Source organism: Camelina sativa, chromosome 13 (genome assembly GCF_030686135.1).
Source record: "Camelina sativa cultivar CO46 ecotype springtype chromosome 13, ASM3068613v1".
NCBI lineage: Eukaryota > Viridiplantae > Streptophyta > Magnoliopsida > Brassicales > Brassicaceae > Camelina > Camelina sativa.
In genome coordinates, this window is record NC_141892.1 from 5,081,573 (window position 1) to 5,105,542 (window position 23,970).

The 23,970-nt window shown below is 33.5% G+C and overlaps 3 protein-coding genes and 1 pseudogene across 7 annotated transcripts; 2 read left to right on the top strand and 2 right to left on the bottom strand.

The window, feature by feature from the left end:
* Positions 1–481: 481 nt before the first annotated feature.
* LOC104735311 (exocyst complex component EXO70C1 pseudogene) lies at positions 482–3,014 on the bottom strand (annotated as a pseudogene). The gene has a single exon (XR_015577640.1). The product of XR_015577640.1 is annotated as an exocyst complex component EXO70C1 pseudogene (transcript).
* Positions 3,015–4,017: 1,003 nt separating this feature from the next.
* On the top strand, positions 4,018–5,453 carry LOC104735312 (sister chromatid cohesion 1 protein 2). 4 transcript variants are annotated; one of them, XR_015577641.1, is made up of 4 exons: positions 4,018–4,409; positions 4,568–4,719; positions 4,815–4,885; positions 4,968–5,453. XR_015577641.1 is itself a non-coding variant. In XM_010455070.3 (4 exons), exons 1-4 carry the CDS (start codon positions 4,312–4,314, stop codon positions 5,287–5,289), a joined length of 648 nt encoding a protein of 215 aa, XP_010453372.2. In that variant the 5' UTR covers positions 4,048–4,311; the 3' UTR covers positions 5,290–5,453. The 4 variants fall into 4 exon arrangements, 1 of the variants encoding a protein (XP_010453372.2); XM_010455070.3 differs by having other exon boundaries at positions 4,048–4,409; positions 4,563–4,719; XR_015577642.1 differs by having other exon boundaries at positions 4,127–4,409; positions 4,538–4,719.
* Positions 5,454–7,206: 1,753 nt separating this feature from the next.
* Positions 7,207–10,522, top strand: LOC104737970 (serine/threonine-protein kinase PBS1). The gene is made up of 5 exons (XM_087480513.1): positions 7,207–7,883; positions 8,380–8,582; positions 8,960–9,149; positions 9,422–9,813; positions 9,927–10,522. The coding sequence occupies exons 1-5, from the start codon at positions 7,760–7,762 to the stop codon at positions 10,383–10,385; spliced, it is 1,368 nt and encodes a 455-aa protein (XP_087336639.1). The 5' UTR covers positions 7,207–7,759; the 3' UTR covers positions 10,386–10,522.
* Positions 10,523–11,875: 1,353 nt separating this feature from the next.
* On the bottom strand, positions 11,876–14,568 carry LOC104735313 (bidirectional sugar transporter SWEET15). Its single transcript, XM_010455071.3, has 6 exons — positions 14,035–14,568; positions 13,352–13,388; positions 13,044–13,254; positions 12,793–12,957; positions 12,569–12,688; positions 11,876–12,453 (listed from the first exon to the last, which is right to left on the bottom strand). Exons 1-6 carry the CDS (start codon positions 14,084–14,086, stop codon positions 12,148–12,150), a joined length of 891 nt encoding a protein of 296 aa, XP_010453373.2. The 5' UTR covers positions 14,087–14,568; the 3' UTR covers positions 11,876–12,147.
* Between the last annotated feature and the right edge of the window lie 9,402 nt (positions 14,569–23,970).

Below are 23,970 nucleotides of genomic sequence, written 5' to 3' on the forward strand. Positions count from 1 at the left end.
CTTTACCGAAAGAAAAGAGTTTCTCCTTTCCCACTTGGACAGATCTCTAACCCAAACATACTGTATTATGAGCTAAACCCCAATTATTACTTTATGCGCCTCTCTCTACTTTTCAAATAATGACAGTTATCTACATACTTATCTTGGTCTACATACAGATTGAAGGGTTTCTATTGCTTTCTTGTGAGACAAGTCTTTTGCAAATTAGACATTGACATTACATGGATAACTTAACTCCAATCTTGGGAAACTTGAACTTCAGATACAATTGCTACAAATAAAACCACTAAGGCTCTAACATCTCGTCAAAATATATATCACAATATCAACTTAATCATGAATAAAAATCATCATTTAAACACAAAAAAATATCCAATACATTTTAACTGTAAGATAATTTCGTGCCTTTATCCCTAAGTAGTTCTAAACAATTTTTGCTCACAACTTGTTTAAACAGGATATTAAAACATAGACTTAACAGTAAAAGAAACTCAAACTTTTGAAAAGTAACAAAAAAACAAAAAGTTTTCATGGTAGCTTGTCGGATTCTATAAACATGAAGGTAATGAAAGATATTGATAGAAGGGTTGGAAATAAAAAAAGGAAGAAGCAAAAAGGAACAATTCGTGTTCTCCTCATAGTGTAAGAGACAAGGAGTTATCAATTTCTCTTGCGTGCCAAAGAAGTAGGGTGGTTGCCATCAAACAAGTCATCAATGAAAGATTCAATATCCTCAGGCTGATACTTGACATACTTATCCGTCTGCTTCCCTGAATCAAGATGTTGTTTATACCTCCCAAAGAAAGACCTATAAGCTGGAATCACCAACGCTGAGATCGACACCCTAAGCTCAGATTGCATCTGCTCATCACTCACAATCCAAGTGCTCTGCGTCTTGTGAATCTCGTCGAACATAGCATTGAAAATCTTGAACCTTTCTTTCAAAACCGGCTTCGACACTTTCCCGTTTACCTGTAACCCTTCTTGATTCATACACTGCAACACTTTGCCCCAAGTTTCTCTCTGGTAGCTCTTATGATACTGTCTCAACTCTGTCGATCTTTTCCTTGTCCATGACTGTCCCATCAAATCCCTTATCTCTGTCGAACCTTTAATCTTCTGCAGAATGTATCTCCCATTGTTCATCAAGAATATATATCGCAGTGACGGGTCTCTGTACAGTTTCGATTTGATGTCTAGATTAGCGTCAAGCAACTCCATAACCCTTATCATTTGTCTAGCGTAAGCTGACGTTTTGTACTCTTCATCGTCTTCTCGTTGCTGTTGTTTTGGTTTTGTCTCTGGTTCAGGTATGGTATCTGTTTGATTCGATTCGTAGTGTTGGAACACTTGGTCTAGTGTCTCCTTGTACTCACATGCGTATTTGAGGTAGTTCATGGTGTAACGTGTTAATGGATGAACCGCACCGCTCGGAACAGGTGTTCTTCCGTTATCGCTCTTGATCGACTTCTCAAGCTCTCCGAATATAGTCACTGCTGCTTCACCTAGCCTCGTCTGAGCCAGTTTGATCTCTTGGATCAGATCCGAATCAGATTGTTCCACCGCTGGGATCAAGTCACGGAGCGTCTCGTACATGTCTAGGAACTTGAAAAGCTTCTCCGACGAGCGTTTCGTAAGAACCACGGCACCGGAGAAATCTAGGAACCGGATTGTAACAGCGGAGATCAAACCGGTGAAGAGGCGTTTACGGATAGAGGCATCGGAGAAGACGGTGTTGCAGAGAGAAAGCTCGCCGGGGAAAAGCAACGTGGAGCAACGGCGAACGATTGAGATCCAAGAAGCGATCTCACCTTCAAGAGACTCCCAAGCTATTCTCTGAACGTCTTCGACGTTGATCCCTTCGAATCCAACCTCGCTCAGCTCCTCCTTGAACGCGTGCCGTCTCGACATTTCGTAAGACATACAACACTCTGATTCGTAACCGGCGAAGATCATCGCCCCGTAGATCTTCTTCAACGTCGAGATCGATTCCGGTGAAAAATCCGGGAAGCTTTCTTCCTCCTCCTCCTCCTTATCATTGTCCGGTAAAGCGCATCGGTCGGATTCGTTTGCCGAAGAATGGTTATGATCGGAGCTGTTCCCATCGTTGTTGTTTCTGTTCTTCTTCTTATCTTCTCTGGAACGATCAAGAAGATGACGGAACTCTTCGTCGAGAAGAGAGACAGCACGGTGCTGAACCGAACTCGCCCGGTTTAACCAAGAAGAAACCGGAGTTGAATCTAATTTAAGCTCTCTCAATCTCATAACCGATTTTGAAATCCGGTTAACGGCGTCGATGAATACAGAGTCCTCTGTTTCGTCTCGTCCAAGCCCGGAAGATTCCATCTTCGACACCAATGAATCCACCGTCTCCGGGAACGGCTCCACCGCCGGTGGAATCTCCTGTAAAGGATCATTCTTCTCGGAAGAAAGTTCTTGGATGAATACGTCGACGGCTTCCATCACCTGAACAAGGCTCGCCTCGGTGGTTTCCGATTCCGGCGTCGATGAATGAAGTTTTTGTTCCGATTCATCGGAATGTTTTTTGTGATCGTGATCTTCGGATTTGTGAACATGTGTTTCCGATGATTCCGTTTTGTCCATTTTTTCCGCCGGGAAAATTAAAAACACTATCTAAACTGTTTTTGTTTTCTTTTGTCTTTTTTGGTTTTTTTTTTTTTTCGGGAAATTAAGATGGGAAAAAAATGGGGGAAAAATGGAGGAGATTAGTGTGAGGATTATTATGAATAATCCATTATTAGAGTTCTTTTTTTTTTGTTCTTTCTTTTTCGATGATACTAATTGTGAATATTTTTGGGTTCTCTGTGTTTTAGCTATTATATATTTTTTCTTTTTATTCTGAGGTTCGTTTTTTTTGGGAACCCATCGTCCGTTGACTGGTAAGGGAAAAGGTTATGCGTCTCACGATCTCTCCTTTTTTTATAGATTTGTTGTGTACTTATATTAATCAAACTCAACCTGATCATCAAACTTTATAATGTGATATTTTGATTTTGGGCTGAATCATTTATTTACGATGTGATCCAGGAAATTTTGTGAGTCTAGAACCGGCCTATACTCACGTAAAGCCTGATAAAGCTAGAAAAAAAAAACATTGAGGCCTATGCTTATGTAGCTTTTTCTCTTTTATTGAAGTCTATGCTTTGCATGTATTTTAGCCAAAAGGACCCGGACTTGCTGCGATCATAAGGGCATGTTTATCGGGGGATGTTAGTGGGGTTTTTAGGTTTTTGTAGGTAAAAAATAAATCAAAAGATATTCTGAATTTACGTTTTTGTTTACTGGATTGTTTGGTCAATTTCGAAAGATAGGAACAAAAAAGTTTTTCAGGGATGTGAGGCAGAACCAATCGAGGTTATTAATCAAGCGGACAATGACAGATTGTTATGGAAAGAGGCTAAGACTTTCTACTCGGCCGCCCTAGACCTCCCGTCTGCGGAGTCTCGGGATTCTTCCCCCCGGTGCCAGGTTGATGTTTCTTGGAAAGCGTCAGATCCTATGGTCGGTTTGGGTTGGTGGTTCTGTAATAGGGAGGATTCCACGTAACTAATGGGAGCACGGAGTCAACGTCGCTGTCCTTCCCCTCTACATTCAGAGCTTCAGGCTTTGATTTGGGCGATGGATTCCTTACTGACGGTGGGGGTTGATTGTCAGAGCTTCGAGACGGATTGTGCAGAATTAGTGGCGATGGTGCAGTCTCCTGATGAATGGCCCGCTTTCTCCAATCTTTTGGACGACTTCAATGTAATCCAGCTATCCTTCCCAACCTTCCAGCTGTCTAGGATTCCCCGAACGTCAAACATTCGGGCAGATTGTCTCGCTCGTTCTTCGAGATCTTTATCTTCTGAGACTTCTTTTGTAAACTCTTACCCTCCGGTTTGGGCAACCAATCTTGGAGTTATTTTCTAGTTTAATGTTTGGTTGAAAAAAAAAATCAAAAGAAAAGAAAAAAGAGAAGAGACTCTCTAATATAGTAGACTGAAATCGATTATAAGAGACGCTACGTGTCCATGTTTGGTTGGCTAACAGAATAAAACAAAAAGGATTTTTTTTTTCACGCAGAAAATCTCTTTCTCACTTTCTCTCTTTCTCTCCCGATCAAAGTGTCCATCCGATGTCAGAAAGATCTGATTTAATCGGAGGTTAATGAATCAATGGATTGTTGGGTCGTAGGCGATTTGAAATCCTATCTCCCTCGATTCCTATCTCTCTCGATTCTCCGATTACCAAACCGTCGTCTTCTCCGTCCAAGATCTGTAACGCGATTACATATTTGAGCCGTTTTTCTTAATGCTCCGGTTATTCAATTTTCTGATCGATGACATTGTCCAAGCGTTTGGCTCTATTGGGAGCTCAATCCGCAATTTCTCGTTGATACATTGGCTCTGGTAATTTTTCATCTGTTTTCATTCTCTCTATGTAGCCTAGATCTAGAAATTAACATGAATTTTTACTATTAAGAGTGTTTGGAACCTCTAGTATGTTAAGTTAGATGCGTTGACATACAATGTTTTAGTGTATCTTCTTCTGGGTGTTGTAAGGATAGATTCCAAGAAGGTGGACTTTTTGTTCGATGATTGCAACAAAGCTTTGATCGATGTAAAAGAGTTTGTGGCTAAGGAGAAGAACAGAGAAAAGACAGCTGTGTCATTGCCTGCATCTACTGCATGTTTTTCCATTGTTTTGCCTACATCTACCGTGTGTTTTTTACATTACTTCTTGATTCCATTCCTTTTATTCCAGTAATTTCGTGAATATACATGTTATAACATTAATGCTTTATGGAGTTGTAGTTTGACATGGATGATGACCTCATGTTTACATTTCATGAAACTTTCTTTGCCAATCAGAATGAAACCAAGCAGTGAGTGCAATAGTTTTTTTTGGTTCTATTCATGTAATCAACGGACACAATCCCAACTTTATGTGTAAACTTGTTGATGCAGTGAGAGTTTCGCTCATGATATGGACATGGGCGCAGAAAATGTCAGAGATACTACTGAAGAAGCATCAGTCAGAGTCACAGAAGCGGAACCACTGGATGATTCTAGAGATCATGAGAATGCATCTAGGCAAAGAGGGGATCCAGAATCATATGATATTAATGTGGAACCGCAAATGTCTGAAGATATAAGAAAAGCTCAAGAAGAACATACAGTTAGAGAAACCATATGTACCATTGTGTGGGGACTAGTGGATCCTCATGGAATCTCAGGCGATAATTTTTCATCTGTTTTCATTCTCTCTATTTGTGATTGTTTATTGTAATTTTAAAAGCTTGTTTGTTGCTGTAATTTTGGATCAAAGCTATTCTAGGTGGTTGTTTCATTTCGTCTCTTTGTTGTGATTGTGAATGCTAGTTGTTCCTTGTATAAGCTTCAACATATGACAATATATGGAAATTGAATAAGTTATACACTGATTTGGCAAAATTTTGGCACAAACTCAATATTACTATCAAGATTACAATTAATCTTTTTTCCATTTATGATTTGTATTTCTATTTTTCATATGCTTTTATGTTTTGTAGGTTTAAAAATTAATTAAATACAATATTTTCTATTTTTATAAAATCTTAAATGTTTACACATTTATATCATTTCTATTCTTTTAAAAAAATTAAATTTCAAAAAACAATATTTTCAAAATTAAGAGACCCAAAATTAGAGTTTACCAATAGAAGATAAAATTTTAACTAAGAGATCATGGGCTCTTATATTCAAAACAAAACACAATTAATTCATAAAAAAATTAATAACCCCTTATAAGAGATTACCGATAATTATGCTCTAAACATGGTATTAGAGAACATATATCGATATAGTATTAGTTTACTCTACTTTTCAAGCTAAAAAAAATTACACAAACTATCTCCTCTTCATAATCAATACTTAAGTTCTTCCGCAATTCAAGCAAATCGTGCATCTAAGCGTTAAGTAAAAAACAATCATGCATTTGGCAAGTATTTAAGATAATCGCTGATTGAGGCTAGATCAAGGATCTCTACCAATGCCAAAATTTTAATCATCGATGATCGTCAGTAAGATTCCAATAAATGTTGTTTTCTTTTCTTTTGGGTTAAAAGACTTTCGATTCCAAAAAAATTTACAACACTTGGATTTTATGATTCAAAATTATTAAAGCATGATTTTAACAATATATATATATTATTATTATTAAAGCATGTGTTATGAAGTCCCAAAAGAATCTTACATATGAATTCTATGAAATATTTTTAAAATATCATTTTGATTGGTAAATGACACTTTATCTCACAATTGATTCGGTTAGTAATCAGTCGGAGGTTGACTGTCAAATCAATCAAGAAGATTAATATAGTTTGATTGCAAGTTTTAATTCGCTTTGATTGAGAATCAACTAGTGTTGATTGTCAATATAACTGATAAGCGCCTATTTAATATTTCATTCTCTCATATGAGACTATAAATAGAAGTGTTTAGGTGGACATAAAAAATGGAACGCAAGTCTAAGCTATTTTTACAAATATATATATATATATATATATATATATATTTGTTTGTCGACAGCTATATTTACAAATATTGATATAGTATTATGTATTTGTAAGATATTTTAGCTAAAACGCAGAATTTAAGAACTTTTTACCTTTTATTTTTTCCAACATTGTTGTTTTTTATACCCTGGAGTTGAAAACAAAATCTTTGGTGATTAATGACAATGTTAAATAATATTTGATAAAAAAAAATGAAATTATCTACCATAATAAGTGAATAACAAAAATCGAAAATATCTTAAGAAAATTAAAGGAATATGATTAGGTATATTAATAGATAGATGTTTACCGTAAATACACACAATAAAACAAACTTCCCGTTATACAGTTTTCCAATTAACACAAAATCGCATCTAACAATCAATCGATTGGTCTTTACCATTTGTTATCAGTTTTTTACAATTGGTGGTAACAATGGAATCAAATACTATTTTAGTCGATGAGATCAGAAAGTTATATCAATCACACTTAATAAGTGACCAAAAAAAAAAAAAACGGTAAAAAAGGAAACGTTTATCTTCTGCTTTTATCCACTTTATAAGAAAAAGAAAGACACCAAAGTTTTTGTGCTTTTATTTTGACCCAAACAAATCATTGTAATGAGAAGAATGTGTAATAATAAAGAAGGATTTTTTTCCTTATTTTGTTTTAGACAACAGAAGGAAGTTTTTTTTTCTTTTTGCTTAAATTAACAAAAGAAAAAAAAAAGTGTAATTTTGCTTGCTTGTATTGGAGATTATTTGTAGAATTGAATAGAAAAAAATCTCGTCAACGAGGAAAAAAAGTTTAGAGGGAAAGAGATATTTACTGAGTGTTTCGGAAACGCGTCATTGTTAATTCGCAATTTGGTAAAAGTGTGAACACTCGTGGACGACAAAATAAGCTGCTTCATCTCTCTCTCTCTCTCTCTCTCTCTCTCTCTCCTCTTTCTCTTCTCTCTTTCTCTCTCAACTCCAATTCGTTGTTACCAGTTCGAATCTGAACAAAGTTGGTTTTTTTATTGGTACCCAGAATCTCAATTCTCCTTCTTTCTTTCTGGGTATATGTAAAAAGTTTTGCTTTTTTTTTTTTTTAATTTATTTGTTTATCCAATCGTCCTCTGTTCATTGATTTTACAATAGGATTGAAAGGGTGTGTTTATTTATTTATTTTGGATTACTGATCTTTGGGAAAAATTGAGTGGAGGAGGAGGAGGAGGAGGAGATGGGTTGTTTCTCGTGTTTTGATTCGAGTGATGACGAGAAGCTGAATCCAGTTGAGGAATCTAATGGTCAGAAGAAACAATTACAACCGACAGTATCTAATAGCATCTCTGGACTCCCTTCAGGTTTCTTGATTAGTTCGTGATTTCTCATTTGCTTTTTTTTTTTCGTTTTCTTCTTATTGTTACATGCCCACAAGATCTGGTTGTCATGATCCTGATTGAGCTAAACGGGAACTTGATCTCTCATTCAATCACTACTGTTACTTTGGATATATGAGCTTGTCAGATGTTTAGGCTATTGGGATTGTTCTGGTTCAACTGTATTCGTATTTATTGGTGTAAGGTGCAGAAGAAAGTGTGATCCTTTCACTTGTTTTGATCTAATTCACAAGTTCCAAGTTTTTCCTTAGTTTGTGTGTTGATAGATGAATTGGACTTTGTGAGGATCAGGATCACATGATCCTACTCAATCAGGATTAGGATCTTAGATTTGGTTATATGGGGATTGTGCCTTGAGGACACTGATACAAGTTTTAAGCTTTTAGGGTGATTTTTGTTCTTGGAGTTTTTGGATTGGGGATGCGTTTGGTAGATTGATTGGTCTTGATGACGGTTGCAGGTGGGGAGAAGCTTAGCTCAAAGAGTAATGGAGGGTCAAAACGGGAGCTACTGCTTCCAAGGGATGGGCTTAATCAAATTGCTGCTCATACATTTGCTTTCCGTGAGCTTGCTGCTGCAACTATGAACTTCCATCCTGACACTTTCTTAGGTGAAGGTGGATTTGGACGTGTCTACAAAGGAAGGCTTGATAGCACCGGTCAGGTAATTTTTTGTTTTGTTTTGTTTTGAATCTTAGGAAATTACGCTTTACATTACTATTTGAGAAAGTTGCATACAATTGCTGATAATGAATTTTAGAGGCAGATTTTGCTTTGTATATGAAATGGGTCTTACCTTATACTCAAAGTCCTTCCCTTTCAATATAGGTCGTTTTAGGATTTTTTTTCTGTTTCGTAGAAAGTGTTGTTTATATGTTTTGAATGCTAAGAGATTTCCAAATTTAATCCTTTTAAATGGAGTATATGAGGTAGAAAGAAAAAATGAGTAGTCTTGGTGTTACAGAAGAGTTGGTTAGCTTGATGATTTTGGATACCTTAATAGTGTTGTACCTCTGATCTATTTTTCTCAATATTTTTCAGGTTGTTGCGGTTAAACAATTGGACAGGAATGGTCTACAAGGTAACAGAGAATTTCTGGTAGAGGTTCTTATGCTTAGCCTTCTTCATCATCCCAACTTAGTCAACCTTATTGGTTACTGTGCTGATGGAGATCAACGCCTCTTGGTATATGAGTTTATGCCTTTAGGATCATTGGAAGATCACCTCCACGGTAAATCTCCGCTATTTTCTAAACTTTCACCATTTTAGACCCCAGTGGTTCTTTGTGATCTTAGTCAATATCAATCCACAGATTCTTCTTTGTGATCTTAGTCAATGTCAACCCTAACTTTAGCAGATTCTTCATTCATTTGTTTATTTATCAATACCTATTAATTATACATGTAGACTTTAAGTTGAGAAGTAGTAGCTGCTGGTTTTTTTTTGGCAGCCTCTAACAAAGAAATTGATTATTTTTTCCTTTCGGTTTGTCCTCTGCACCAGATCTTCCACCGGATAAGGAGGCCTTAGATTGGAACATGAGAATGAAGATAGCTGCTGGTGCGGCGAAAGGTTTGGAGTTCCTACATGATAAGGCAAACCCTCCGGTTATTTATAGAGATTTTAAGTCATCAAACATTTTACTCGATGAGGGTTTCCACCCGAAGCTTTCTGATTTTGGGCTTGCTAAACTTGGACCAACCGGAGACAAATCTCATGTCTCAACTAGAGTCATGGGCACTTATGGTTATTGTGCTCCCGAGTACGCAATGACTGGACAATTGACAGTAAAGTCGGATGTATACAGTTTTGGTGTTGTTTTTCTCGAGCTCATTACTGGTCGTAAAGCTATAGACAGCGAGATGCCTCATGGAGAACAGAACCTGGTGGCTTGGGTAAATAAATTCATCATCATCATCTTCCACGTTACTTTACATTCAATTTCTCATTCTCTGATGCAAAAAGTTTCGAGATTTTTTTTTCGTTTTAACGTTTTGGTGTTTAACAGGCTCGCCCATTGTTCAACGACAGGCGAAAGTTCATAAAACTGGCGGATCCTAAGTTAAAGGGACGGTTTCCTACGCGTGCACTGTACCAAGCTTTAGCTGTGGCTTCAATGTGCATCCAAGAGCAGGCGGCTACACGTCCGCTCATTGCAGATGTTGTCACTGCACTCTCCTATCTTGCAAACCAAGCTTATGATCCAAGCAAAGATGAAAGTAGGAGAAACAGAGATGAAAGAGGAGCGAGGTTAATAACAAGAAACGATGAAGGAGGTGGCTCGGGAAGTAAATTTGATTTAGAAGGTTCTGAGAAGGAAGATTCACCGAGAGAGACAGCTCGGATATTGAACCGAGATATCAATAGGGAGCGTGCGGTTGCAGAGGCTAAGATGTGGGGAGAGAGTCTGAGGGAGAAACGACGACAAAGTGAACAGGGAACTTCAGAGAGCAACAGCACCGGGTAGAAACCGGTTGGGTCTTGACCCTTTTTTGTTCTTATTTCCCAAAACTCTCATTTATTGTCAAACATAGAAAACAAACAAAAACATTGGGACCGCGAGTTGCTGTACATTATACATGTGATGTTGCAATATGGGCAAAAGGGGGACTCTTTTAATAACCAAAAAAAAAAAAAAAAACTCTAATTGAGATTCTCGAGAGTTGTGAAGATGTTATTCATGTAAATTTTGTAGCTTTGCTATTTTGTGATTTGGGATTTTTGACAGATAAGTTACATGATGAGTCACATGTGGCGATGTTTACGTCTGATCGAAGATTTGAATTGCAAAGATCCAATGTTAAGTGTTTTCTAGACTCTTTCATGTGGTTCTGTTCTGTGGTGTGGCTCATGTCCACTATCGCGGAGTTTCGGACAACGTGGGTCACATGCCCTCGCAATCTGACAATTATTTTAAGGATAGCTGTTCAGATTGTAAGATTTTGGTTTGGTCTTATCAAGTTTCTGTCGGGACTTTTTTTTTTTTTTTTTTCTGTTGACAGTGTACTGTGTACTCTCTGTTACATCGATTTCGGAATTTCCCTAATGTTTTATTTGTGGTGTATGACATTCTTTTGACTACTAGATACTCGGAGGATACTTTTACTCAAAAAAACTAAATTTTAAAAAAATTTAGTAAGACTTTTAATTAGAAAAGAGTTTTACACTTTTTTAGCCACCTTTAGAATTTGTTAGTAAGATTTTTAGTTGTTAGTCAACTAAAAAAAAAAATTTCTTTTTTTTTTCAGTCTAGAAACTACTATTTTTAGAATTCAATTATAACCTATCATATGCCGTCATGAGTTATTTGTCGAAATTCGCTATAAATATAATTTTTTGTCGGATTATGTCGTTACCGTTTAAAACTTAAATTGTTAATAAATATTTTATATTATTTTTTACCAGTATATATATATATATAAAGTTATTTATGTTTCAGAGATAAATTTTTTTTTTGGTAGAAGTTTTAGGGATAATTGAATAGTAGTAAAAGACTATCTAATTTAGAGGTAATAAGACATATTGCATACGGTTATACCAATCGTGTTTCTTAATGAGCAAATAGCACGCATATATAGTGATTGTCACTCTTTAGATGATGCAATTTTGCTTGGAAGTGTACGAACGTTTCACCTTTATATCTAAGGTTTGCTAGGATACGTTTTCATCAAAGCATTGGGACGCCTTGATTTTAAAAAAAAAAAAAAAAACAAAAGTAAACCTTGTTATTTTAAAAAGATTTAACTGTAATATACTGGATGGGGGATATTGGTTAGATCATAAACTTGTGTAGATACTATTTCTTCCGATCGACTCGTACGTTTCTATATATCTATTAAATCTCAAAATCTTTAAACAGTACTATGTTGTCAATGGTACAAGACCATTTGTTTTCTAATTGACGGCGACATCTTGAGACAAATGTAATCAATCATAAAAGGGTGGTCAACAGGGTTATTAGTAGGAGTAATCTAGTTTATTTAAGCAAATTTCTTAAGAGCACTAGTTACAACTTACACAAAGATGATAAGATATATTCAAATAAACGCAAAACTTTATGCAAGTAGTACATCATCGATAAGATACGAAACAAAAATGGAAATTAACAAACCGCCGATACAATTTAATTTGTTCCATTTGGCCGTCCCGACGTACGGAGCCGAGAGAAAGAGAGCGAAAGAGAGAAATATTTTGCTTCTTCATTTTTTTCTTATTCACATATTGACACTTCAAACGGTTTCAGGACGAGTAGTCTCCACGTGGCTCTTACCGTTTTCAATTGACGGCTCCTCCTCCTCTTTAGTAACTTTGGACAGATCCTCATGATGAACAGCGTCAGAGAGTGGACCCACCGGTTCCGTCACAACTGGGTGCACTTCCGACACACCTAACGGACTCATCACGACAATAGTCTTAAGTTGTTGTTCTGACGAATTAATCTTCTTTTCCATCTCTGGTTTCTCACTTGAGTTCCTGTAAATACCGTACAAAACCATTTGCAACATCCCTAGTACGAATCCCACCACGTTTGGAATCTGCAAAATCATCATAACGAAAAAGAAAAAAAAAAGTCAGTAAACCTCTTTTATCATATTTTTACCAAAAATGTGAATATTTAGAAAACTGTAAAAAAAAAAAAAAGATGCTTACAGCAATGCATATGTCATGGAGGAATAAGCCATAAGCAAACCACATAACGGCGCTTATAGTGAGGAAGAAAGAAAGCGTGAAGGGCATGAACTCTACACTCTTTGTCTTTATTACACGAGCCTGTTCACAACAACAAAATTTAACTAAAACATTTTCTTCCAAAAATAAATTTGTTATAGAAGTAAATTTTATAAATCAAATTAGAATCAACGTTAGCTAATTACCACGATCATGAGAGGCGCAGCGAAAACAGAAACAGATATGGCAACGCAAATCCATCCGAGGACAGAGACTTGGAGGGTTGGGGTTTTAACAACGAAATGTGTAACCATTAGAATTAACGAGAAGAAGGCAACGTTGATCGCTATGAACAACTTCATAGCCGAGATCTGTCAAAACGCATAATAATGATCACTGAGTAATATAATTTGTATTTAAGCGGAAATAATCAAGGAGGAGAGGGTAAGAAATTTACCCTTTTTTCCCTGGTGGCGTAAGCGAAAAACATGGCGATGTAAATAGTCTCGACGACGCAGCCGAAGGAGTTAATGGTAATTAGGAGAAAAGCGTCTTGTTTAATCAATGCGTAGTAGAGCCATAGCATGCAGCTAAACAGCGACACTTGGTACGGTAGGGACTGGAAACTTTCCGTCGATTTTTTCTTGTATATTCTATAAAAAGTTGGCCTGAAATATATTTTTAAAAACATAAATCATTAGAATCATTCTCAAATTAACGATAAATTTCAAAAAAATAAATAAATAAGAAATCGTATCTACGTACACTGGAGCGAGGAATACGAGGAAGGATATTGCGTTTCCTGTAATACCATATATATAAAAAATGAGTCGATTTGTATAATAAAGAGGCTTCTAGTTTTGTGGAGACATAGTACATGAATCAGCCCGGGTACTCTAACCAACCTCAGCGGGGGCAATTAAATTGTGCATTAACCACAATACACGTATCGAGTATGATAGACAACAATGCGTGACGATTTCAATTTAATTAATAGGCTACGTATTGATTTTTTTTTTAAATATTTTTTTGGGCAATTTGAGCTTTTACCTAAGAATTAGAAGATCATCCTTACCAAAAAAAAAGAATTAGAAGATCACTAAATAAGGATTCCAAATGACTTAGTTTAGTAAATGAAGAAAAATCTTGAAACTTGTTAGGTTGGTCATGATGAACTGTCCATGATTTTAATTCATTTCTTAGTAATTTTATGTCTAGTTTAGATCTTAGTCATACAATGGAATCCTACACATAGTTTATAATATTATTGAAATGAGAAGCTTAGATGCGAAGTTGCAACATTATAGTTGATGTGGCAAATTCCTTCCGTTCAAGTTACCGGTAGTTATATAAAATATAGTACATATTAACAATATAAAAGTAATAAAGAAGAACGAAAAGAGACGATACGATGAACAATTAATTAGGATTTGGCATGGAAACATTACCTAAGATGCCGAAGATAAAAGCGAGCAACTGGTGATCGATCATGACCGCCATTTTCTGTAGAGATTGAGAAGCTTTTCTCGTTCGGAGATTTCTTAAGGGTCTCAAGTGTTTTTTTCTTTTTGAAACCCTAAAGCTCTCTCTCTCTCTCTCTAGAAGATACTTCTTTTTATTTCATGGAGGAAACTAAGGAGGCTCAGATGGGTTTATATATAGCTCCAAAATAACCATAGTAGTAAAAAAAAATGTGATTTTTATTTTTTTAGTTATTGAAGCGTGTAACGTGTTGAGTAGAATAATAAAAAAACAAAAATAAGAATCGAAAAGAGAAACGAACTCAGCCTGGTTGCATGACAAGTGGAGATATTAGTAGGTAGCGTTTGCATTTTATCATTCACTCAAGTTTTACTTCTCTCTTCCCACAACTCGCATTCTCGCAATCTCAAACGCGCGTCACTCATATCTCTTTTAACGATTACATTTCCTTCACGCCTTCTTTTAATTATAATCAGCTTTCAAAAATCACATTTAGTACCATAGTTTTGTACTTAAAAGACGTTATAAGAAGGAGTGCTCACGGTGAACCAAAAGTTTACCCAACATCAACCAACATAAGAGAAATCATAATTGGATTACATTACGATTTGTATATTTTCAATTTCAACAAAACTCATATTCATATTAGTTTCACATATGAATTATAGATGATCCAAAATATGAATATCCCACCTATCAATATATTTAATGTACACGATAAATATAAACCTCGTTCACAAATTTTTACCGCAGTTGTAGGATTAATCATTGGCTACTGCTTTTCAAATATGCTTACAATGAATTTAATATTTTTGTCTGTATTCTCGTTACATTTACACATATGATGACGTGAATGAGAGTGTAAGATTTTAAACTGGTTTTTGTAAAAGAGTCTAGGTGAGAATGATTAAAGCTAAAGATGTACGTGTTATGACTAGATTAAACCACTGCATTTATAGGTAAGCTAGCACAAAGTATGAAAGTAGTACGTAGTAGTACTAATCAAGATATTTATTTCGCAAAAAACTGACACCGTTCTCTATAAAATGAATTAACCAAATTAGAAAAAAAAAAAAAAAAAAAGCATTCACAATCACATCTCCTGGACAGATTTCTCATTTCTTCTCACTTTTGTCCACAAGCACACGTTTTTTATTTCCTTGTACAAAAAGAAAACGTTAATGATCATGCATGTTTCTTAAAGCAAACAAATATACTCCACTCGTCAAAATAGAGCGTCGCGCGTGAGAGTATATTAGTATACAGTAGAACCTCTATAAATTAATAAGATCGGGACCATGAAATTTTATTAATTTATAGAAATTTTAATTTATCGATAAATTAATAATTATTAATTTATCGATAAATTAATAAAATATTAATTTATAAAGAGAAATTTTTATCAGAAATTCAAAGTTTAGAAGAAATTGTTGCTACTATTTTTTAAGGTGATGATGAAGTTGAAGAAGATACGACGATACTTTTAGAACCAGTTACACGTAAGGAAGCAATTATCGCGTCAAGAACTCTCTACAATTTTTGGATGCGATTTGAGAAGACAACACCAGAAGTTTTTGATGCAATCAGAAAGATTAGAGATGCTCTCTAACAAGAATGCAAATTCAAGAACAAACAAACAAACAACTATAGATTCATATTTTACTAGATATTCTTAAATATATATATATATATATTAGTTTATTTGATTATTAATTTATGATATTGATGGGATTATATTTTTATATGAGATTTTTTAAAAAGTTATTAATTTATTACTTTATCGAATAGTATCCAAAATTACACTAATACTAACTTGGTACCAGAAAAATTTATTAATTTATAGAGATTATTAATTTAGTAAGTATTAATTTATAGAGATTTTACTATAACCCACTAAACAAAAAAAAGTGATGCGTTACGACTTACGAGTGAGAGAGAGGTGTAATTAATAAGAATAGTAGGAATTAAAATGAAAAATTTGTGCAAATCACGTGACCTCTCCAAACGCTTCCACTTATAGCCGTTTCTTCTTTTGAGTTTGTAGAGACAACACACGAGAACTATGCCACGTCATCAGTTGCTAACTAGGCAAACACCTTTCGTGTTCTGTTTTTGCTAATTTGTTTCTCCTGATTTATTCCTTATTTTCAGGACTCATCGATCTTTATTTGAGGGGTTTAACAAATTAGTCCTTTTTACTGATTCCATTTACGTGAATCTTCTAACCGTTTTTCAAGAAACTAAGGATGCATGTATCTATAAAATTTTGGTAACTTTCTAGTGTAGTAATATCCATCACTATGTAAAGATTGGTTGATTTTTTCTTCGTTTGTTTCAATATGTATGATGAAAGGAATCAGAATATATTGGGAAAAAGGGAAGAAAATACGAAACAATTCTCCATTTTCGAGGGTAAGTTAAAACAGATATTAAAAGTGGGAAGTAATGGACAAAAGAGGAGTGACGTGGTAGGCGAATGATAACAATGATCATGGGTTTGTTAAATCCTTTCTTGTTCTTATTCGCTACTTATTTCTCTCTCTCTCTTTTTATTTGGTCCAAAAAAATTAAAATTGTATGAGAGGTGCCACTTTTGTGGTTCTCCTTTACCTTAAATTTTCCATCTCTAATTATTATTATTGAACCATTTTGGGTTTATCTTACAATTTTCTGAATGATTGGTGCCTAATTTTTTTGGTTCACCGTACGTTCCCATGCGGGGTTTTTGCAAATTTGCAAATCACGCATTCCCCTAACTTCTCTATACTATTTACTAGAATTAATGAATTATATATCTATATGTATAATCTTGACACCTGATTGGCATACATAAGAAAAATCAGTTAAAGGACATGTATTACCTCAACGAAGAACTTAGGTATCACCGATTATGATTGCTTTTTACCATTTTATATGTGAGTTTATTATGTGTATAGTATTTTGTTATATACAAACTAATAGCGTTCGATATAACAAGATATACAATTACCACACAACTTATACGTTAAAATATATGTACATATGTGTCGGATCAGTTAATTATATCAAAGACTTCAAAATTACTGACATAGTTCTTTTTGTTTTCAGGTTAAAACTTTAAAGTTTAACATATGCTCATCTTTATATGTATCTGAAAGATGTTAGCTCGTTTATCATACTATCGCGATTATCGTTTATTAAAGGAAAAATCTGTAAGTAAATATATAGGACATGATTTTTTTTTTTTTTTTTTTTTTGGTAATGGATGATGTTCTAAATGCATTATATGGAAACTTAACCCAAAATGTAAACCAAAATATAAGTAACATCGAATGATCAAACCCCAATAATTCAAGCAGCTAGGTGACCCACATCGATATATGATGTATGCATATAAACCTGTGTGTACATGTTGCTACCACATAAAGGGAAAATGATAATCATGTGGGTGAAATTAAACCTCCCCCGATTCTATCGTTTTCTGATTCCAATCGGTTTATACGAATCTAGCTTTACACACACACACACACATATTCATTTAGCTATGCTACTTATAGCTTTCAATGATAGAAACCTATCTATGATTTGTTCGCGAATTAATTAATGTTTACCAAATAAATACTACAATACCATTATATATGATCGGTCTATCGAGCTATATTAGTCAGAATAACAGAAGTATAATATGTACTATACCATGAACATAGGCTTGGTGTGGAGATAAGGCAAATGACTCATTGTTCAAAATGATTGCTCAAATAAATTTAACCATTACTCAAACCCATTAATAAGTTCTTACATTACACTCTTTAAATAACTAAATTTCCGGAACAGACGTCTAATTTACTTGGACCGGATGTCAGATCATGTTTATTAGCTCTCTTTCCACCGCAAATTCAGGATTTTGAATACTCTTTTTTTTTTTCTGGATAGTCAGCTATCACACCATTTAGTTACATAGGTGGAGTCTAATTCACACATTTTCATACATTAATCAAACCAAGAAACAATGAAAATATATGTACAAACGCTTGAAAATGGTTGAAATCACTTTTACTTATACATATGGCCAAAGTACTAAACTAGTAAACTGTTTATGACAGAAAGATACGAATCCACATATTACTTACGTGTATCACTTTCTACATAAATTTCAATCATACATATAAATAATTAAAAGCACTCGAGAAAGAGAATTCTGATTTCTTAAAAACCGTGTTAAATCTGAGTTATAAAAAGTTCTAGTACATTTGCACAAAAAAAAAAAAAAAAAAGTTCTAGTACATATAACTAGACAAATTTGCGTGTACAGAGTACGCGATATGCCGTTTGCATATGTTGTTAGTTTCTCTGTTTCTCGGTAACCAAACAACATATTTTGATAAAATTAATTATTTACTAGAACATATTATAGCCATAAATGACAATTAGTGGATGGAATTCTTATTTTTTTTACCTAAGGGCATTTCCAACCCATATCTCCATTTTTTTTTTTAAATGGAGTAACTCTATTTTGGAGTTAGGTTTTACTCCAACCCTACTCCATTTTGGAATAAAAAATAGAGATCTCCAAATTGTAGTGTAAAAAAAAAAAAGATGTCTCCAAATATAGAGAAAAAAATGGAGATCTCTATTTTGGAGATGAAAATGAAGATGGTTTGGAGCAAAATTGACTCTAAATTCTATTATGAAGATGGAAATAAAAATGGGTTGGAAATGGTCTAAACGAATCCGTTTTTTGCCTCGAGTATAGATCAAAAACTCAAGATAATTTGAAAATGGGTCTTTCAAATTAATAAACTAGATTAATGGTCGAGTTAATTAAATAAGAGGGGAATAAAAGAATACTAAGATCTGACCCGCGCTACAGCGCGAGGGAATATTTGCGGATACATCAATCTGTTTTATTAGAGTATAGCTAATTAAGATGAATCCTATATTTATTTGGGTTGGATAAAATAGTAAAACGGAAAAGGGAATAAATTGGTAATAAAATGAGTTTTGATTTAAAAAAATAACCTGAAAACAATAATAAAACATTATCACTATAAATTATTTAATTAAATATCGGTCATTAGTGTATTAGTTGTGATGAGATAACCTGAAAACAATAAAATAAAAAAGATTTCAGTATAAATTATAATTCAGTTTGATACTCATAATTTTCATCATAATTAGGTAAAATATTTAATGAAATTGTATACATAAACATGAGTTTGATATAATTACAATTTTTTTATGTTCCTGTACAATAAAAGAAAAACCTTAATATACAAGATAATAATATTGAATTAAAAAATTCTTACAAACACATATATCTAGTTGATAAAAGCTAGATGAATTAAACAAATAACTATCAAAAGTGATTGGAAAATAGCATGCAAATCCTATTTAATAGGTAAGAAAAACATATTATTACCTTAAGAGAAGCGGTTTGTTCTGTACACACCTGAAAAAATTATAAGATGAAAGAGAGTAGCTACGCTTGTATGTACTAAACAATGAGAATAGTAAATCACTCAATGCAAATTCAAAATAACAAACATAGAAATCATGAATTCTACTATAATATATAGATGAACAACCATAAGAACAAAAAAATGAGAAAAAGATAATCTGAAAATGCAAATGATTTATTCTCTGCTATCGATTTATAGGCTAGGGAGAGTTGGCTAATCATTATCATAAATTAGGTGTAATAAGATCATATATATAGAGATTTTTTTGATAAGATCACAATTTTATTATAAAAAAAAAAAGAAATTAATTCAAAACTAAAGATAATTTGATTTGTATGGTAACAACATTAAACGATTTTTATAAATTTTGGATAGTAGTTATTTTTTTAATTAATTTCGTTTATTTTAAAGTAATTATTGTTTAAAATTTTGGCTATATATCCATACCTAACCCAACTAATGAATTACCTATATAATTAACGACATTAGCTAAAGAAATAGTTACATTGATTGTCAAGTTTAAATATTCAGTATTTACATTGATTACTAAGTTTAAATATTTATTATAGGAAACTCGAATATTCATGGTAAAGTTTGTTTCCTAATATTACGTTTCGCATAATTAATCACGTGTAAATAGGGATATTACGAAAACTGAAATTAATAACATAGTTACCTAAAAATATGGAAATAATTTATAGAAATCCACAGTTTAAACATGATAATATTTTCAAGATTAATATTTAATGCTTTATATATATATCCGGTAGATATCCAATAAATTCGGATAATCCATATGCTAAATATCCGATTTCTGATTTCGGGTTTGTTAACAAAATTGACCCGATCCGATTACACTTTTGTATTTCTCTTTTACTAATATAGAGATACGATAACCGATATCTCTTTTGAAAAAAAAAAGAAGAATATGACGATATATATATGAAAGCAAATAGTAAAATGGGGTAAGAAAGCTTACGTAAGTTGGTAATGATTGAATATATACATTCTATCTCCCAAAACTCTTTTTTGTCCTTTTCATCAACTAATCATCCTTCTTAAGAGAGTCAATCAAACAGACCCATTCTCAGGTTCCTAAGGCTACACTTGACAACGACCTCTTATTGGAGACCATCTTTTTATGGACATATGTACATGTAATGAAATAACTATAATTGCATTTACGATACGTGAATAAAATATGTGTGATTGCAAATTTTCACTGTAGAAAACAAGCCGACCAATACGTAATGTTCGAACTGGATTTGTATTTACTCGTTGGTTCCTAAACTTAAATAAAATTGATGTTTTCGGGAAGTAACTACAATGGTAAGAGAACAAGGTATATATGTACGCTTATGATGTACTCATTCAGCCTTTGGCAGGTCTCATTTCTTTCATATGTTGAGTTTCGGCAATATTGTTCTCTAATATATGATGATCGAATCTTTTCAATTTCCCATTTCCCATTGGATGATGGATACTCTCCGCTACTTTTCGAGTTGTGTATGTATCACTAAAAAATCTGGTGAGAATTTTTATGCACCTACTATTTTGGTGGAGTTTCTAGCATTCCTTTCAGGAAATTATATTTGCATGAAATAATCTTGACCACTAAAAAAAATTTATTTCATTATCAAAACAACAAAAAATGAAATCAAAAGGTGGAGACTGGAGAGTCACGCTCAAGAGTCAAATATGGAAATGACTATACAGAAAAACAGAATTAGTGACTCAAAGTTTTAAGGCCCCAATAAACGTGGGGTTCTATAAATTTGATTACAAGTTGATTCATATTTCATATGTTTCAGTTCAGACACAAAGAAATGTGGGTCAAATGGTCAGAAGATTCTACACGTCGCCATATAATTATTGTCTTCTGGATACTCCTAGAAGTACAAACATCTCATTCCAATTACCCCATCTCTATGCTTTTTTTTTTTGTTGTTGTTACATTTAATTAGTTTTTTTTTCGTTAATTTGTTTGTGTTTGCAAGTGCTTATAGTGTATTTTTAATTAAAAATGCCAATAATATTTTGTTGCCTGCAGTATCATATTAAGTGCAATGTAAAATGATATATGACTACATTTTTGGCAAACCTGATTTCTTTATCCGCGAAAAAGTTACAAATGGAAAATGAGCTACATATGGTACAATGGATTGATGGGGTTGCTAGTCCTAGTTGATACGATTGGGTATTTCATGTTTATAGTTGTGGACGATTTATATGACTTATGGAATACGTATTTATGGTGGAGAAGTGGAAGAATGTACCCAAAATACAATTTGAAGATTGATGCATTGAACGTGTTTACACATCTCATAGTTTCTTTTTCAAGTAAAGGCAATGGCAGGTTTGTGCTTTTTAGACTTTTATGTGACGTGGCAATACGTGGCTCCCCTTTTAATTCTTATTTTGTGTTTTTCTTTCGTGGACGTATTTGTTTTCCTTACTTTTAATTCCAGCTAATTTATTAATTAATTGTTGTGAATTCAATTCATTGAGCATGCATGCCAAATTAATTGGTATCACTAGATATTTTGTATTTCATCGGTTATTAATGCGCATTAATAAGTAACGTTACAAATACAAATCTCATAGAGACTTCTTAAACCCAAATTAAACAAATAATTCACATTACACTCATGCATGAAACCTAAAAGTTTCTAGACACACGTAGCGTTGAAAAAGAAAACAGATAACATCAATACGTACGTTGTTAAATAAATTGCGCAGGTTAAATAACTATTCAAAAATACGAAGCTTTACTCTTAAAAAAGCAATCAAGAGTTTTATTTACCTTACAAGAAAAAATGTCACACACGACTTCAAGTTAATTAATATGTTTACCGATATCAATAAAATTAGCAAAATCAGATAAAACCCAACTAAAGAAATGTGCAACACTACAAGCAAAGCAACATGTGGCTCATGGATTTGCATGGCTCAGATAAAATCATTAATTAAGTAATGATCTAGCGTTAGCAAGCAAAGTTAAATGACATATTTATTAATAACAAATGAGCATTTAATTTGTCGCTGTTGCATTTTTATTCGGAAAGAAGAGACATCTGTCACGTACTAAACATACAAAATCAAAGATATGCATGAACGTTTTCTACCAAAATAAAGAGTATTTTTAATTTGCATAGATATCTCCAGTATTTGGTTTGATCTTACTTCTTGCTTCCTTCAAATATATTCCCGGTTGGTTCTATTTGGCTGCCAAAATGCAAGTAGCCATGCATATATGATAACGTATTATCTTCCCAAAAAAAAAAAAGAAAGAAATTTCTATAGATAATCATCGACTTGATCAATCACAAATTTTTCCGAGGGTATAACTAAATGAATGATTGGCGTGGCGATAAGGTAAGAATTGTGGGACGACATATAAACCCATAAGACATGGACCACATAAACTTTATGTTTATCAGTTCAAATTGTTTTGAAATGATGAGCTGGCTGTTTTATTTCCCAAGTTAGTGTTCGTCGAATATACAAATGTGTATAGAGAGAACTAGCCTATATATTACATCCAACCATCTCAAATAAGAGAAACTTATGTTGTTAGTTATCTCTGCATTAACTTGGACCACCCTAAAATGGAGTAGGGACACGGCATCGTCATTAAAAATAGTTAATGACACACAAACAAAAATGTACAATTAGTTAAGGGCAGCAATTTGGAAAGTCACTATAGAAAAATATATAGATTTCTACCCATTTGCAACATTAAAAGTTCAAAGACAAAAGATATCAAACTTTCAAGCAAACAGAGAATAACTCGGAATGACGTTTATGTATAAATCACTTATATGCTTCACCAGTGAATGTCTATAGAATTGTCTATAGAACTATTCAGAAGACATATTTAATTTCCAAATAACGTAATGAAAACATAAAGAAAATATCAAACCTGCCTGGCAAATTTGATATACTATATGATACGTATATCATTCGATTGCTTCATCCTTTTTGTTCGTTTTATCTTTCCATCCTATCTCGGCATTCTAAATTTTCTTCGGTTTTGAGTTTTAGCAGTTTTTGTATATATTCAAGAGTTTTTATAGTTAAAGCTAGCTAGTTTCAAGTCAATTAGTAATGTGAACCTGCCTAGTGCCTATTAGGATTTAGGTATATCATTCTTCGTTTCAATGAACTGTAAGAAGTTATAGATCTTTCGCGGTATTCTATTATTATAAAATTTAACATCAAACATGTGTAATTATTGTCATCTTAAACAACGTAAATACGTAATAGACCAAACGACATCTTTTTCTTCATCCATTAACTAAAAAACAAATGTTGCTAATGTTTTCGTTTATCCCTTTAATACGCTTAGTGATGTTAATATGGGCTTCGAAACCCATTTAAATAAACAGGCCTGTCATACAAATTTCTGCTCATTTAGCCCTATTTATTTTAAAATATTAAATAAATTTAAATTGGGTAGCCCAA